This window comes from Bufo gargarizans, chromosome 8, assembly GCF_014858855.1.
Source record: "Bufo gargarizans isolate SCDJY-AF-19 chromosome 8, ASM1485885v1, whole genome shotgun sequence".
Classification (NCBI taxonomy): Eukaryota; Metazoa; Chordata; class Amphibia; order Anura; family Bufonidae; genus Bufo; species Bufo gargarizans.
In genome coordinates this window covers 37,042,191-37,060,766 of record NC_058087.1, presented here as the reverse complement: position 1 = coordinate 37,060,766, position 18,576 = coordinate 37,042,191, and the positions used below count along the sequence as shown (strand labels likewise).

At 43.0% G+C, this 18,576-nt stretch overlaps 1 protein-coding gene across 1 annotated transcript; it reads right to left on the bottom strand.

Annotated features, from left to right (window-relative positions):
• Positions 1-789: 789 nt before the first annotated feature.
• On the bottom strand, positions 790-3,794 carry DLX2 (distal-less homeobox 2). The gene is made up of 3 exons (XM_044304703.1): positions 3,329-3,794; positions 2,921-3,105; positions 790-1,939 (listed from the first exon to the last, which is right to left on the bottom strand). Exons 1-3 carry the CDS (start codon positions 3,654-3,656, stop codon positions 1,589-1,591), a joined length of 864 nt encoding a protein of 287 aa, XP_044160638.1. The 5' UTR covers positions 3,657-3,794; the 3' UTR covers positions 790-1,588.
• Positions 3,795-18,576: the final 14,782 nt, after the last annotated feature.

The window sequence follows — 18,576 nt, the reverse complement described above, 5'->3', positions numbered from 1 at the left end:
TATGTCTGTAAATATTGTTTTCTGTCACCAGCTATAGGTGGATGGTAAGGAAGTGACTCTCTGCTCATAAAAGTCGCAGACAGTTTGGTCAGTGGGGATTAAGAAGAGTAAGAATCCCAAGGAGACAGAATTCAGACAAGATGCAAGTGATAAACAACCTGGGAGAGCTGCTCAGCAAGATGAACTGGCTCCTGTGTGCCAGGACTGCTGCACAGGGTGGGTGTGAGAGGGCGTGTGCCAGTGACTACACCAGCAGACTGCAGAAGCCCTGGCGCCAGCAACTGGGGATGGGAGTGACTCCGTCTGCAAAAGCTGAGTCTTCCTATGATTGATTCACGACCAGAACCCTCCCACTTCCTAAACCACAATTTATGATCAGTGCATATATCAATCAAAGAAAACCCATAAACGACTTATCTTCCACACAACAGCCTCCCAGAAGTCCCATAATAATAATGGTCCAAATCAATGTCCTGCCAGGTGCTGTGAAATAACAGAAAGTTCTGAACTGGGATCGTTTCATCAAAACATTTTATTTTTTAAATATTTATTTTTTGTTTTCATAAAAGAAAAAAATAATAATAATAACAACGCGGATAAATTGTATCCAAAATAAATAACCTTTTTTTGTCCATGAAATAAATCAGTAGTAGCCTGGTGTGGAGGCGGAAAACATTAAGAGCAAAACAAGGACGGAGAAAAAAACTTTTTTTTTTTTTGCACTGAATATTGGGAATGTCTGACGAGGAAATATATGTATATGTATATATATATATATATATATATATATATATATATTATATAAAAAGAGTCCATTTCTGGATGAGAAAGAAAAGGAAAGTGAACCTAGAAGACGCAGCAAGGGTTCGACAGCAGATTTCATTATAAAAGATAATTTAAACAGGAGTTTCTTATATCTACATATAAAAATCATCTTTATCCATTAAAAATGAGGTTATCCAAAAAGGCACCTAATCCTGTATAAAAACCCCGGGGGACCCACAAATTAAAGGGGGGCTCTATGGACTTCTGACTTGTTACATTGTAACAAATTATACAATGGTAAATTGTTTTTGGCAAAAAAGAAAAAGAAAGTATGAATAGGTAGAAAAATAATGATTGATTGTCTCTGCCATTCATTTTTTGAAATAGTAGTGGCATAACAGAGGTAGGGAGGCTAGCTGATGCCAGGGCATGCTGACACTTGTAGTTCAACAAATGATACACACATATAGGGTAACCTAAGCTTGTAACCTGTAAAGCTAATTCAAAGGGGATAATGAATAATAATAATTATATTGGATATGGATTTGATACCACAATTTTAGCCCTAATTACTGCAATTCATTATTCCTATCCCACTCCTTTTGTTTCTTAAACATAGATCCAATTCATATCTGCTAAAATGGCAGACAATATAATCTCCAGTCCTCAGCGAGTCCAGGGTTTGATTGATCAGATCACCAGTCTATGACATGAACCTGAGGCCACCTGTGATCAGTGACACAGAAAGGAGACCTCTCCCAGTCATGGTGTCCACACTGCCTATTAATGTTCATCATCACAACCCCCAGCAACTGGGGGTCGCTTAGAAGATTGTCCCTGCAGTGATAGCCGCACTGCTGTGATGGTGGAGGTGGTGCTGCTGCTGCAGTAATGGACTGGACTGAAGGTGTGTGGCCGGATTGGAGGTTTGGTACCAGGAGGAGTAGCTGCCTAGGAAGGCACTGGGGCTGGAGCCAGAGTTGGGGGGCTGGATGCTGGGGGTTGGGTTCCCCCCCTGCAACCTCTGATGTGACCCAAAGTCCCAGGTGATTGAAGAAGGAGGGGAATTGCAGGTCGGGGATTCATTGCCTGTAGGAAGCTGGTCAGAGGGCAGCTCTCCACTTTTCCACATCTTTTTAAACTTCGATCTGCGGTTCTGAAACCAGATTTTTACCTGATAAAAAAAAATAGGGATGAAATCAATAAGCTGAATACAATTTAAAAAATACAACAAAAAACAACAGCACAGTATGTACCAATTCACCTATCTATCTATCTATCTATCTATCTATCTATCTATCTCATATTTATCTATCTATCTATCTTTCTCCTCTATTTACCTCCCCCACTGCTCTAAATATGTAATATAAACTGAATTATAACAAATATTACTGTTGTTATTGTATGTCAATAATATTAATTTATACTCCATGGATCCTTATATTACAGAAAAATATATTTATTTAGTTGAACTGCATACAAATATGCAAAATAAGAACGGAGAGATCATTATAGCAGCAATTATTTTTCTATGACCTAGGGAACAGAAACTTTTAGCATTTTTCACACCTGCACGCACACATCAGTATCTGCCTATTAATTTAAATTAATTTAAATTTACATATGAATAGTGGTGCACATTGCTCTTCCAGATTCTGAATATTGCTCTGTTACCTTCCAATATATTCAGACAAAGACTGCAGAGAAAACCTGATACCTACAGAGATACATAGTAAAATACAGTGATGATAATAAAACGAAGGTAGTAGTATATAGTATTGCTATCAGTGCTAACTTTTAAAAAATTAATTTATGGCTAATGGAGAATAAAAATAAAATTATATATATATATATATATATATATATATATATATATATATAGACTATTATTAGCCTAGTATTCTATTTTGAATAACATTATTATATATAAAACTACAACCGTAATGTTCTTTATTATCATTATTGTGTTGTTATTATGTATCACTCACAGAAGTATTATGACTGTATATATGTATCTCCTCACAGACTTTAAATATTATTTTTAATAATAATAATAATAATAATAATAATAGTGTCGCTCATACATAGAAGACTAGCTCTTATATATTAGTGCCTGTATAATAAATGGCCATATGTCCTCACATGTGGCACTGACCTGTGTCTGAGTTAGGCCCAGCGATGCCGCCAGCTCCGCTCTCTCGGGCAGTGCCAGGTACTGTGTTTTCTGAAACCTCCTCGAAAGGGCTGCCAGCTGGAAGCTGGAGTAGATGGTCCTGGGTTTACGGACTTTTTTGGGTTTGCCATTCACTATCCTGACTTCAGGCTCACCCTCCTCTTTTTCTGTGAAACATAGGAAGAGTTAAAAATTAGAGACATTGGCATAAAAGGGTGCCAGTGCCTGGCATAATAACATTACCCCTAATCTGCCAGTGCATCACATTTACTAATATGATTTTTGCAGCATGGGCACATTTTGTCATGTAAGCAGCAGCCACAGATTACAGCACACACCATGCACAGGCTAACAGGGTGCAACAAGTCCATCATGATCAGGATACTTTACCTTGGTCGTTGTGTGTAGGGGAAGGGCTAGTGCCATAGGGTCCATAGGAGCTGTAGGAGCCGTTATAGGAGGTGAGATCATAGGACTTGGCAGAGTAGGAGATGCCATTGATGCCAGTGCTGTGAAACTGGTAGGATCCCATCTGTCCATAGGGAGACCCCCCTCCACAGTGCTGCTGCTGCTGCTGGTTGGTGTAGTAGCTGCTGTCAGTAGCTGTGGACACAGGCAGGGTGGGGGACTCCTGTGACTTGTGCAGGCTGTGGTAACTATTTGAGGTCATTTGGTTCGAATGCATATCTGACACTAAGCTGTCAAACACTCCAGTCATTGTGGATTGCAAACGACAGAGCAAAAAAAAAAAATATATAGTCAGTTCAGCCAAAATCAGTCAGGAGAAGTTCTGCAGCAGCTGCGATCAGGATGTCATGATGATGGTCCACACAGGAGGAGACCTGGCTGAGGAGCACTGAGGGGAGAGAGGCGGCCGATCACTAAAGACTGTCTGCTGCTCCCTGCTTCAGCGCCAGGCATTTAACTCCAGTCATGTGACTGTCAACCACGTTACCTAGCAACGGCCAATCACAGCTCCTGCTGGTGGCTGGAAGTTCTCAGGGTTCTGCCCCAGGACAGGAGCTTCTCCCTCCCTCCTGTGTCAGCTCCACTGACTCCTACACAGCAGGGTGGGGGTGGGGAAGGAAACTCACTCCGGGTCCCAGAAGAGAAAGAAGAAGAGATCTAGTAGCTGCAAGACTCCTTCTGTGATCCCACCAGGGATGTAGATGACATAGAAGTATTAGAGCGGGGTAATGTATTAGTAAATACTCCTCACCACACCAAAGTAAAAATCACCATTATTTATAGCATATTATCTCTCTCATATCTATCTATCATCCACCTATTTATTTATCTATCTATCTTATATTATCTATCTATCTATCTATCTATCTATCATCCACCTATTTATCTATCTATCTATCTCTCATATCTATCTATATTATAATATATATAGAATCTCTCTCTATACCTAACTCTTAGGCCACTTGCAGATGAGCGTGCGCGAATTAGGTCCGGATGCATTGCGAATGCAATCAGTGACAAATGCGCAATTTCGCAAACAAAGTCAGTCAGTTTTGTCTGTGATCGCGTTCAGTTGTTCAGTTTTTATCGCGCGGGTGCAATGCGATTTAATGAGTTTTTCACGCACGTGATAAATAACTGAAGGTATACAAACAACATCTCCTAACAGCCATCCGTGAAAAACGCATCACACCCGCACTTGCAGAATATAGATCATGTTGCGATTTTCACGCAACACACAAGTGATGCGTGAAAACCAACGCACATGTGCACAGCCCCATTGAAATGAATGGGTCCGGATTCCGTGCGTTCGCATCACACATTGCACCGGCGCGGAATACTCGCTCGTGTGAAAGGGACCTTATTAATTCAATCTGCTGGGAAAATAGAAATCTCAGGCTTTATTAATCCCACAGTGACACCAATTGTCAGAGGGACATCTGTCCGTCCTCAGGACCCCTGCTGCAGTCCCAGATAAAAGGTGAAGGATCTCTAAAATATTGAACTAATGTAGAAAGTTGCTACAGACACAGATGTTCTCAGCATTTGATAAATGTCACACAGGGAGGATCCAAACAATCATGTATCGTGGAACAGGGACATACAGGGACAAATATTTCCCATACACATTCTGTGCCTTTGCGTTGCTCACCATAAACTTTTCTCAGATCATAGTAAAGTTGATGCTAAATCATAGCGTTCTACAACTATGAACAATAAGATTGATGGGATCGGTCGCAAACTGATTGTTTTAGTACAGTAGGCACCGTAAGGGCTCCTTGCCAGTATTGCGGATCGCAAACAGCGGGTCCGCAATATACAGGCGCTGGCCGTGAGCACTCCGTGGTGCAGATGCGGATCTATTGACTTTAATGGGTCTGCAATCTGCAAGATAAAGCCTATCTTTTGTGAAGCGGAGGCACAAATTGGAAGCCCACAGAAGTACTTGGAAGCGCTTCTATGGGCTTTCGGGTCTGTACCTCTGCACTGCATAAGATGGAACATGTCCTATCTTTTGCCGTATTTTACGGATCATGGACCCATTCAAGTCAATGGATCTGCACCACAATACGGGATTCACACGGCCGGTGTCCGTGCATTGTGGACCGCTTTTTGCAGTGTGCAACATAGGCACGGGACCCTTACGTTGGAGTGAATGGACCCTTACTGATCGGCGGGAGTCCCCGGGGGTTGACCACTGCGGATCTCATATTGATGATCTATATTCATTTTTATTAACGATTGTATAATTGTCTGCTCCACAGCTAAAGTTCTTATATCTTTGTCGAACGTAAAGAGCTGTTTGATCTGTTTGATCAATGACATGATTATTGGCTTGACTGTCAGATTGGGTTAATAAAACAGAGCTGTGAGTGGCTGGATATGCTAGGGGCATACATATCACAAAGGCATCTGCTCGGGTGCCCTTGGAGAGATAGAGAGCCCATCCCTGGTTGGTCCTATTCCCTTCATTTGGTGGCAAGAACCTGTGCAGGACTTCTCTCTATGGAGGAACTATATTTTCTTTGGAAACAAGAGGACGACGAATTGGCCCCAAGAGTCATGTAAAAATTTTGAAGGTGGAAAACAAACACCAGAACCATCTGTCCTGGATCGAGTGCCAAAAATAGGACCCATTTTGATCTTTGCTATGAGTGTTGTCCTCCTCTCTGTTCTATTAGTGCCTCTACTGATCACCCCTTCACATAAAACAATGTCTGATTAACATGGCACGACCCCATAGAGTGACACATGGCGTCCCTATGGTCCCGTATTATGGAGCTGTAGGGGTTAATACCTCCATAATATGGCCATGGGCACAAGCCATTATTTTATGACCTCTGTCCCTTACATATACTGAGGTATTGTACGGACGTCTTCTCATTATTAGGTACCTGTGGCGTCACAGTGATTTGTAAGACCTACAATGGAAATCCCAAATCACGTAGACTCACAAGAGGGGAGGAAAAGCCACTGCTTCAGTCTCTTGTTACAACGTAGAACAATCTCTTTCCTTTTCGTTTGCAGTTTTAGGACTTTTCAGGCTAATATATATATATATGTGGGTATACCAATCAGTGGCCATGGCTCTCATGGGCTCTTGGTGTGATTTTGGTGGGCTGCAGGGGAGCACTGGTTCCGCTGCTGATAATGGTTGGTCACACGGAGTCGCCATTGGTCCCATCTCGTAGAAAGAGGTAGTCTGAAGAGGGAAGACTGTCAACGGTACTTCTGTGCTACCAAAAAGACTGGCTGTGATCAACAATCCTCTATTAAGTCATTGTGAAAATGAATTGGGTCATTACTGAAAACGCATTATGTATAACACTTTTGATTGATTGACTGTAATCAAATAATTAGCGGACAAAGTCATAAATGATAATTCAATGTGAGTCGGCTCGTGGATCTTCATATGATAATCCAATGTGTATAAAATGATTTGCATCGTTGCAATTAATCATTTTTATTCTGGCAATTAAATCTTTTGTAAAGCAATAATCAATTCAGCATCGAGAGATCTGTGTGTCTTTATTTTCAGCCGTGTATAATTAGTGCTCTTTCTTTTTACCACCCTCACAACAATCAACATGGTGAATAGTTGTGCAGTATCAGTTCTCTGCACGGGCGCACTTCAAGACCCCCATTCTGATGGCTTAAAAATGGAAGCTTGGTGCCCATAGGGGTTGTTACATCTCTTCCACCAGACAGGACTGCACAGGCAGAAGAGATCCCATAGAAATAGATGATCACTGGAGCCCCCTGCTGGCGGGGAACAGAAGCATGAATACATAATAAATAATAATAATAATAATAATAATTGGTAAACACTTTCCTTCTGTGGAAATTTGATGTTTCCATGGTTGGTGTTAAGCAGTTATAGTTCCTATTCATTTATCAGAGGGTGAGGTAAGAAGGAGACTGTGTTGAAGTTCTGTTTGATGTACTATCATCTGGGACTCTCTAAGGGTACATTCACACCAAGCGAAAACAACAACAAAAAATAAGGCGGCCATTAAAATTGGACACTGTCAGATTATCACTTATATAGCGCTGACATATTTCGCAGCTCTTTACAGATATTAGCATCACGCTGTCCCCAATGGAGCTCACAATCTAAGTTCCCTATCAGTATGTACTTGGCACATGGGAAGAAACCCACGCAAACATGGGGAGAACATACAAACTCCATGCAGATGTTGTCCTCGGTCAGATTCAAACCCAGGACCCCAGCCCTGCAAGGGACCAGTGCTAACCACTGAGCCACCGTGCTGCCCATGGCCACTTTGCATTTGTTTGTGCATCCATTTTCTACAGTTTTAGGCCTCTTTCACACTACAGTTTTTTGCGTTCCGTATACGGTCCGTTTTTTGCGTTCCGTATACGGTCCGTATACGGAACCATTCATTTCAATGGTTCCGCAAAAAAACGGAATGTGTTCCGTATGCATTCCGTTTCCGTATTTCCGTTTTTCCGTTCCGTTGAAAAGATAGAACATGTCCTATATTTGGCTGCAAATCACAGTCCGTGGCTCCATTCAAGTCAATGGGTCCGCAAAAAAAACGGAACACATACGGAAATGCATCCGTATGTCTTCCGTTTCCGTTCCGTTTTTTGCGGAACCATCTATTGAAAATGTTATGCCCAGCCCAATTTTTTATATGAAATTACTGTATACTGTATTTGCCATACGGAAAAACGGAACGGAACAACGGAACGGAAACGGAACCACAACGGAAGCAAAAAACGGAACAACGGATCCGTGAAAAACGGAACGCAAAACACTGAATTCAACATACTGTAGTGTGAAAGAGGCCTTAATGGCCGTTAGACGGGTGAACGCCTGTTTGAACGGCTGTTAGAAAGGACCTATTGATTACAATGGGATCCGCCAAATCGTGAAAACAGCCCAAAATAAGACATCTCCTGTTTTTGATGGCGGCTATATGAATAGTCCCACAGACTTCAATTGGTTCTGTAAACTGCAGTGTGAATGTATCCTAAGTAGATCTAAAACTATGTCAAAAGAAAGTAAAGAGTTAACGTGCTTAATTAACGAAACTTGATACCTTTATTAATGAATGGGTATGAGCAAGAGTGATCAATATACTCGGATGCTCTTGATATAAAAATTTCAAACAGCGAACCTCCTATTAGAGATAGGTGGTACACGTGAATCACTATAGTGACGGGGATGATGATGGGTAGGTCTGTGGGAAAATTTTCTCTCCCTAGACAACCCTGCGGAGCTATATCCTGAAGCACAGGGATGTCCCCTAGTGGTGGAGACACCCTGCCCCCGTACCTAAGCCTAGATATGGCCCTAGTGATGCCCTACTTAGCAAAGCTGGATCGGGATATATTAATCCAGAGAAGCAAAAACAAAAAAATAATATGTCAAATATAAATGATAAAAAGAAAACCCCAACGCGTTTCAGCTGCATACGGCAGCTCATCAGGAGGTGATGGCAGTGTAGTAGACGTAGGGAATGAAGTAAGCAAGAGAATTTCTATTGTAAGAAACTATGGTGCTTAGAAAAATAAGTAAGATGGTACTTAGCTCCTTGGCATATTATATTATATTATAGAGGACCATTGAACCATTTTAATCCAACTATTATGGTCAAATCAACGGCTAGTGTGAAGCACACATAGATCAGGAACTTCTAGCATTATTGGCCGCTTATGCGTTCCAATATGCGTTCCATAGACCGGAAGTGACGCATCGCGTCACCACGATGCGGTTCACCGACCGGAAGTGCTCTACTCTCGGCGTCCGGAAACACATGCCGGCACCAGCGCTTAAATAGCAAGCGCAGAGACACTGCTTCGAGCCCTCCAGCCTCCCAGCATACCAGCTGTGCCTGTTACAGGGTCTCCCTCTGTCTGGTGAGTACATTACAACATTTACACCACTGACTTGCCCCCTGATGTTAAAGTCTGAGCGGTAAATAATATACCTTGTTACATCGATCAATACACTATGGCTATATGAATACTTGTGACTAAATACCTACTTGATCAGAATCATGTATGAATGTGAGACACAGAGTACTTTGTTTTTTGCAGACCTGTATATATGTCTGACATATAGCACCTTCTTTACCCTCAGAATCCATCATATATACGGACAAGAGATATCCGTATACACAGCACCATCAAATATGCCAAGGAGCTAAGTACCATCTTACTTATTTTTCTAAGCACCATAGTTTCTTACAATAGAAATTCTCTTGCTTACTTCATTCCCTACGTCTACTACACTGCCATCACCTCCTGATGAGCTGCCGTATGCAGCTGAAACGCGTTGGGGTTTTCTTTTTATCATTTATATTTGACATATTATTTTTTTGTTTTTGCTTCTCTGGATTAATATATCCCGATCCAGCTTTGCTAAGTAGGGCATCACTAGGGCCATATCTAGGCTTAGGTACGGGGGCAGGGTGTCTCCACCACTAGGGGACATCCCTGTGCTTCAGGATATAGCTCCGCAGGGTTGTCTAGGGAGAGAAAATTTTCCCACAGACCTACCCATCATCATCCCCGTCACTATAGTGATTCACGTGTACCACCTATCTCTAATAGGAGGTTCGCTGTTTGAAATTTTTATATCAAGAGCATCCGAGTATATTGATCACTCTTGCTCATACCCATTCATTAATAAAGGTATCAAGTTTCGTTAATTAAGCACGTTAACTCTTTACTTTCTTTTGACCTATTTCTTACGTGTAATCTATCATTAGATATCTTGTTGAGCGTCTTTAAAGATCTAAAACTATGGGTTTAGCCCAGAGCAGGTGCCTTGGGGGAACCGAAGAATAAATCTCATCCCTCACATGGAAACCCACGCCAACATCTATACATTTTCTAGGTCCAGAACCGTGGAAAGTCTTGTAAAACGATCAGTGTATATATATATATATATGACATTTTGCTCTTGCTTTGGTGACAGGCAGGGGAACTATGTGTAGTAGATATTGTACAGTATGGAGATGGGGAAATCTTCTATCATGGATATTTATCAGTCTACAAAATGGGTATGCTTTAGAATTCCAATCATTTTCATGTTTCTTGGTCAGTGTTTTGCAGGTTCTGGGTATGGTCCCTGTCCTATCCCAGAGCTATGATTGCCCACATTGTGCATATATATATATATATATATATATATATATATAGTATGTACATAGTCTGGGTCCTGTATAAAGATTGCTGTGCAGCCTGATAAAGCATAGTGGGTGCTCTGTATTTCCCCAAAAAAGCACATGACAGCAGGAAACCTGATACATCACCTTTCGTTCTTTCTTTCTGGTGTGAATTCTGGTTTATTTCTTTATTTTCCCATCTAAATGAATTGAGCTGGATCATATCCCTTAATCCAAGTGATCGATTAAGGGATATGATAGGAGACTATTAAAAACAAGGCTGTTTGTTTTGTCCACGGATAGGAGATGTGCATAGATCCATGTATCCTTAAGGGCTTGTTGACACGACCGTGATGTGTTTTGCAGTCCGCAAATTCCGGATGCCGCCCGTGTGCCTTCCTCAATTTGCGGAAGGCAACAGTAGGCCCATTATAGAAATGCCTATTCTTGTCCGCAAAAAGGAATTTTTACGGGGCCACGGAACGGAGCTACGGATGCGGACAGCACACGTAGAGTTCTGTCCGCATCTTTTGCGGCTCCATTAAAGTGAATGGGTCTGCACCCGAGCCGCAAAAAATTTGTGAATGAGCCCTAAACTGAATAGACATATATATCTACCTAAACAAGAAAAACTATCCCTGCTCACTTGGAGTTGCAAGGATCAACTGGTATCATAACAATTTAAGTAATCGCCGCTTGGTTAGGTTAAACTATATTTCCACATATTGTATAATAATATACTTATATATAATAATATATATTTTTTAATGCAGTATATACATTTTAATTAGAAGAAGGTATAACATACATATGCATTAGTAAGAGAGATTTAGTTATCTGCTAAACCAGAAATGATCAATCTAATCTATCTCTATCTGTCTAGTTAATCTACGGTATCTATCTATCTATAATTTGTCTAAAATCACAATTTTCTCCCTTGAAATTATAAGGATGAATTGAAGAGAAAAAAACTCCTGCTTTTAAAACGTAAATATTTACTTGGCCCCGATTTGCAAATGTATTCTATTTCACACAAGATATTGCTATGGCTGCCCACCAGCACCACCTAGTGGCAAACTGCAATATAATCCTACAGGTATGATGAAACATTTTAAATCTGATTAGGGCGCCAGTCTCATTATTATCTGCTGTCCAAAATAATAATTAAAAGCCGCAAAGGTGTTTTCCTGCCTACTGTTTAATGAGACTCATAGGAACTTCACTTGCTGGTACAGGATTGTTTTGGGGAAAGTAGCTGATGGCATCAAAATAAGGTCCCTGGCTCCTGGAATATCTGTGCTCTGCATATTTACGAAGAGCGACTATGGCAGCAGTCAGCAGACAGACAGTATTTCAGATGTGCTTAAGATAAAGGTAATCTGTCAGCAGATTTGTATCTATGATGATGTTTTCACTGCCTGAACCTGTCAATCAAAGTGCAGGTGGCGGGGCAGCTGCAGAGAGAGCAGAGCCTCTAGGTCTAGGATCAGAAAACTCCGGCACCCCAGCTGTGGTCAAACTACGACTCCCAACATGCGCATTTGTTTGGCTGTTCTGCAGGGGTGCACCTAGCCTTTCTGGTGCCTGAGACGAAAACTGAAACAGCTCCCCCCCCAATGCCAATTTCTTAATCATGGCCCTTCTGCTTCGCCCCTCTTGCCCCTACCTGGTGCTGCCTGAGGCGATCGCCTCACCTGGCCTCCTTGGTGGTGCATCCCTGCTGTTCTGCAAACTCCTATAGAGGTGAATGAGAATTTTCTGGGAGTTGTAGTTTCACAACATCGGGAGTGCCAAGCGTTGTTGACCCCTGCTCTAGGTGTAACAGCAATGCCCTAATTTACATACATTAAAACAGGCATCCTCAAACTGCGGCCCTCCAGCTGTTGCAAAACTACAACTCCCAGCATGCCCGAACAGCCTACAGATATCAGCCGACAGCAGGGCATTGTGGGAGTTGTAGTTTTTATAACAGCTGGAGGGCCGCAGTTTGAGGATGCCTGCATTAAAACATAATTTTCCTCAGCAATGCGGGCACATATGAACATGGGACCAACACAGATGCCTTCAGCTGCCAAGCGCACATGTAACAGGTCAGCCAGTGTCATAGGTACAGAACTGCTGACAGATGCCCTGTAATGTCTTTTAGACCTGCTTCACATATATACGGTGATCCGGCTTAGTTCCACTCTGGCAGGGTGCAGAAAACACTGGAGGGGAACTGGAAATAGAACTGATCCCAAAGTTTTCTATGGGATCTTTCTGAAACATCTGGTGCATCACTTATGACACCAGATATGAAATAGTGCCGGATAGTAAAAACGCATTCTACGTCTATGGTGCTATCAGTCTATGGAAGCCGGACTTGTGCACTGGAGTGCAGTAGACATGTATCCGGCTCCAGGCCTAAAACAACGGTCGGGCACTGATATAAGTGATATGTGAGGTGGGAGTTACGCACATAAGAACACGTTTACCTGTCCCATAATTACTGCACTTTAGTGTTATCAGCCAGGTATCAAACCAGCAAGAGACAGAACATCTCCAGGACTTACAGGAGGATTAGAAACCTGCTTGTCAACATCACATATGTCAAATGGAAGTTATCTGTGGAAGAAAAGTTGACTGCATGCTTAACCCTTTCTACCCCGGGCAATTTTCCATTTTTGTGGTTTACGTTTTTACTTCCTGCCTTCCCGGAGCCATTACTTTTTTTTTTCCATTCACCTAGCCGTATAAGGGCTTGTTTTTTTTTTTTGCGGGACAAGTTGTACTTTCTAATGACACCATGTTACTGCATTGTGGCATACAATGTATTGGGAGGCTAGATAAAAATTCCAAATCGGGTAGAATTGGAAAAATTGTGCATTTTTTCCCACAGTTTTATGGGTGTTTGTTTTTATGGTGTTCCCAATGCGGTAAAACTGACCTGTGGACTTCATTCTCTAGGTCAATCCGATTATAGTGATACCACAATTATATAGTTTTTCTTGTGTTTTAACACTTAAAAACTTCGGAAAAGACTAATTTTTTATTTGAATCGCCATACTCTGCCCCCCATAACTTTTTTATTTTTATGTCTACAGAGTTGTGTGATGGGTCATTTTTTGCAGGGCGACCTGTACTTTTAGGGTTGTGTATGACTTTTTGATCACATTTTATTCAATTTTTTGGGGATGTTAAATGGGTTCTGCAGTTTGTTTAAACTGATGATTTATCCTCTGGATAGATCATCAGCTTCTGATCGGCGGGACCCCTGCCGATCAGCTGTTTGAGAAGGCAGCGGCACTCCAGGAGCGCCGCGGCCTTCTCACTGTTTACTGTGGGCCCAGTGACATCACGACTAGTATCATTGACCTGGGCGCGGCTAAGCTCCATTCAAGTGAACAGAGCTTAGCCCCGCCAAGGCCAGTTGATACTAGTCGTGACGTCACTGGGCCTGCAGTAAACAGTAAGAAGGCTGCGGCGCTGCTGGAGCTCCGCTGCCTTCTTAAACAGCTGATCGGGGGGGGGGGGTCCCAGGTTAATTCACTCCTGGTTTTAGCTTTCAAAACTGCATCAGGAAACCTATGCTAACGGGCCTAGGCCTCATGCACACGACCATTCTGTTTTTTGCAGTTCGCAATCCGCGGATCCACAAAAAAAAGGAAGCCGCCCGCGTTGCCTTCCGCAATCTGCGGAACGGAACGGGCGCCGGCAATATAAATGCCTATTCTTGTCCGCAAAGCGCGGACAAGAATAGGACATGTTATATTTTTTTTGCGGGGCCGCGGAACGGAGCCATGGATGCGGACAGCACGCGGAGTGCTGTCCGCATCTTTTGCGGCCCCATTGCAAAATGGCAGCTCGGATGCTGACTCAAACAATGGTCGTGTGCATGAGGCCTTAGTCTGTGGTCACCCGTTACTGATAAGGGCTCATTCAGATGGCTGTATGCTGTCCGCAAAAATGCGGATCCGTTTTTTTTTGCGGACAGTTCAGCATGTCTGCAAAAAAACCTATTGCATTCCGTTTTTTTGCTGATCCATAGACTTCAATAGGGCAATGTCCTGATTTTCACTGGCAAGTATAGGACTTATTTCATTTTTTTGCTGAGCCGTGCAATGGAAAAAAAGGGCCCCATAGAAGTGAAGGGGACAGCATCTAATCCGCGAAAATGCGGATTTTTGCGGACAGCATACGGCCGACTGAATGAGCCCTAATTCACATTGATGATTGAAACAATTTTTCAGCCCTTATTTTTTGTAAACATTTTTTTGTATGACGTCTATTTATAATATTGTTTTTCACTCTCCTTGAAGTCTATAATGTGAGCGCATTGATTAGAACAAATTGTAGTTTCTTTTTTCCGCCTCTATTGAACCATTTCCCAAAAACTCAATACCTATTATACTAAGAAATCTCTGCAGCTTAACAGATTCAACTTGCTATTTATTGAGAAGACCATTGAACTGAGACGACAGGTGCCCCACATGCATTACCATTGGCCTTTTGGGTAAGAGTGAATCATAGGATGACTTTTACTCATACTGTGCAATTAGAAGCTTTAGATGGTGGCTGTAAAAACCTCCAAGAGGCTCTCTGCTTTGTTTCCAAGGTATCATGAAAGAAAGGCGATAGTTTAGGTTGGCATAGTGCAGGGGAAAATCTGAATAAAAGGGGACTTTGAGCTCCATTGTTGTAGTACTGCATAGGTGAGCAAAGAGTACAAGTGCTAGTCGACAAAGTGCCTGATTATGTGAAAATACCAAGAATACCAAATGTAATACATGAAGCCATTGTACAGTCAATGCACTGTACTTAATACGTGCTATTTAGTGCATGTTCTACAGCCTAAGGCTCTATTGACACTTGTGTCTCTATATTATTCCATCTTATCGTTTTCATAGAAAAAGTCCCCATTAATTTAAATGAGATTTTTCCGCTGGTAAAAAAGACAAGTTCTCATGAATTAGCTTGTCTTGTTGGGTCTCTGTTTTGACAGGCAGAATCTCAGAATTTCAGCTCCACCTGAAACTAGACAGATCTTACTAGGCCACCAGGGCCATATTTGGCCTGGAGACTGGAGGTCTTAAGCTGGCGCTTAGATGCAAGCATTACAAACATACAAAAAATTGCTTCACACAAGGACCAGCATCAGGACCTGGTAGGCGCTAACACATACAATGCAGACCTCCCAAGTGTCCCTCTTTTGGAAGGACAGTCCCTCTTTTTGACCCAAGTCCCTCTTTGCTTGTTAAATGTCCCTCTTTTTGATCTGTGGTATAGATTTGCATTATTACATTCACAATATTGACCCAGAAAGTGTTTCTCTTGTTCCTCCGACCATCCAAAAAGTTGGCAGGTATGACAGTGTCCTGACCCTGACTAGCGTCAGGACTCAAGGCCTTGGCTGCACCTTTCTCTCCCCATTATGATACTGCCCCTGCCAAATGCCTAACATCCTCTGATAACTCCAGCCCATGACACAGGAGGGATCGCGACGGCATTGACGTTGGGGCTGAGCAGTATTGACAGAGGGGCTCATCAACTCTTCCTGCACCTTGACTGCTAATGGCAACCACAGAGCAAATCCCCAAATCAGCATCACTCTAGCCCAGGTCCTCCACCTATTACATGGGCTACCAGGTAGAAGATACAGACATACTAAAATGGAAACATAGGGGGTCATTTATTAAGACCAGCGTTTTAGACGCCGGTCTTAATACCCCTTTGCGCTGGTGGTGACTGCGCCTAAGCTATGTACTGGCCTCTACATAACTCTGGTGTATCCACCGCCTGTCTAAATGTACACCAACTCCCTTGCTGGCATAGATTTAGACCATTTTGCGCCAGATATACGCCCAAAATTGCTATATATCTCATAATAAATGACCCCCATAGAGTTTTTGCTCACCTGAGTTGTGCTAAATTGGCACAACATTAAGTCAAGCTTGTATATGCTTGTCAGTATTCTGCCACTGCACCCCCTGGTGGTAGCATTGGGTCTTTATCTAACAGGCATTAAAGGGGTATTCCAGTTATATGACATTATCGCCTACCCACAGGACAGGAATAACTATGAGATCGGTAGGGGTCCTACTGCTGGATTGGTGGGGATCCTACCGATCACAAGAATGGGGGCCATGTCCCCCATGGAGTCCTCCAAATCGAGTGGAGCAGCCGGTTGGGCATGCACGTAGCTGCTCCGCTCCTTTCTATGGGAGTTCCGAATAACTTCATGAACAGGAATACCTCTTTAAGTAGCTCCAATGTCAGTGTTTGCCTCCACTATGGGCTTCAATTTTTCCTAGAAAGGTCTCAGAGCTAAGATGGTCTATTTAGGGACTTTTATTAATTACAAGGTAGAGATGAGCCCTGTGCCAATGCATTTTTCGGGTTATAAAACCTGAAGAAAGTATTAGTGCAGTGTTGAAATGCGTCACTAGCTTGTAAGTAATAAAAGTCTCCAACTAAACCAGCTTGGAGTGACCACCATTAATCCTCACTGACCACTACTGCCAACACATTGCCTGATATCTTCCATTTAAAGGGGTTGTCCGGGTTCAGAGCTGAACCAGGACATACCCTTATTTTCACCCAGGCAGCCCCATGATGTTGGCATCAGAGCATCCCATGCTCTGATGCGCTCCCTTGCCCTGCGCTAGATTGCGCAGGGCAAGGTCTCTTTTGTTTTCAATAACACACTGCCGTGCAGAAACTTCCACCCAGCAGTGTGTTCGGTGACGTCACCGGCTCTGATGGGCGTGCCGGTGACGTCACCGAACCGTTTTACTGGTTAGGGCAGTGCTAAATCCCACCCATCAGTGCTGGTGACGTCACTGGGCTTCCTGGCAGCCCCATGGAGGGCCCCGGTACGTCACCGGATCTCCAAAAAATGCCTTTGCCCTGTGGCTTAGCTGCCGGGGTGAAAACGGAGGTATGTCCGGGTTCAGCTCTGAACCCAGACAACCCTTTTATGGTCCTAGAATGGGTGATGTCTGCAGGCATGGCAATGTATAATGTTTTAAGGCCAGAGGCAATATGCGTCCATTTTAGGGTGCTCCCTGCTTCACCATTGAGCTAAGGCTACTTTCACACTTGCGTTAGGTGCGGATCCGTCTGGTATCTGCACAGACCGATCCGCACCTATTAAAGCATGTTCAGTACGGATCCGTCTCCATAACTTTGTAAAAAAATAATATCTAAGTCTAAGTGTAAGTCAAAAAGATCCGTCCTGACTTTACATTGAAAGTCAATGGGAGGCGGATCCGTTTTCAATTGCACCATATTTGTGTCAATGTAAACAGATCCGTCCCCATTGACTTACATTGTAAGTCAGGACGGATCCGTTTGGCTCTGCACCGCCAGGCGGACACCGAAACGCTGCAGAGCAGAATAGAGGCAGAACGGAGCCAAACTGTAGCATTCTGAACGGATCCGCATCCATTCAGAATGCATTGGGGCAAAACTGATCCGTTTGGGGCCGCTTGTAAGAGCCTTGAAACGGATCTCACAGGCGGACCCAGAAACGGCAGTGTGAAAGTACCCTTAGGCTGAGTTCACACGGGCGAGATTTCCGCGCGGGTGCAATGCAGTAGGTGAACGCATTGCACCTGCACTGAATCCTGACCCATTCATTTCAATGGGGCTGTGCACATGAGCATTTTTTTTCATGCATCACTTCTGCAATGCTTTAAAATCGCAGCATGTTCTATATTCTGCGTTTTTAACGCAGCCCTGGCTCCATAGAAGTGAATGGGGCTGCGTTAATAACGCATTGCATCTGCAAGCAAGTGCGGATGCAATGCGTTTTTCACTGATGGTTGCTAGGAGATGTTGTTTGTAAACCTTCAGTTTTTTATCACGCGCGTGAAAAACGCATCAAAACGCATTGCATCCGCGCGGAAAAAACTGAACAACTAAACGCAATTGCAGCCAAAACTGACTGAACTTGCTTGCAAAATGGTGCGAGTTTAACTGAACGCACCCTGAACGCATCCGGACCAAATCTGTCACGCTCGTGTGAACTCAGCCTTAGCTGCGCTCCCCAGC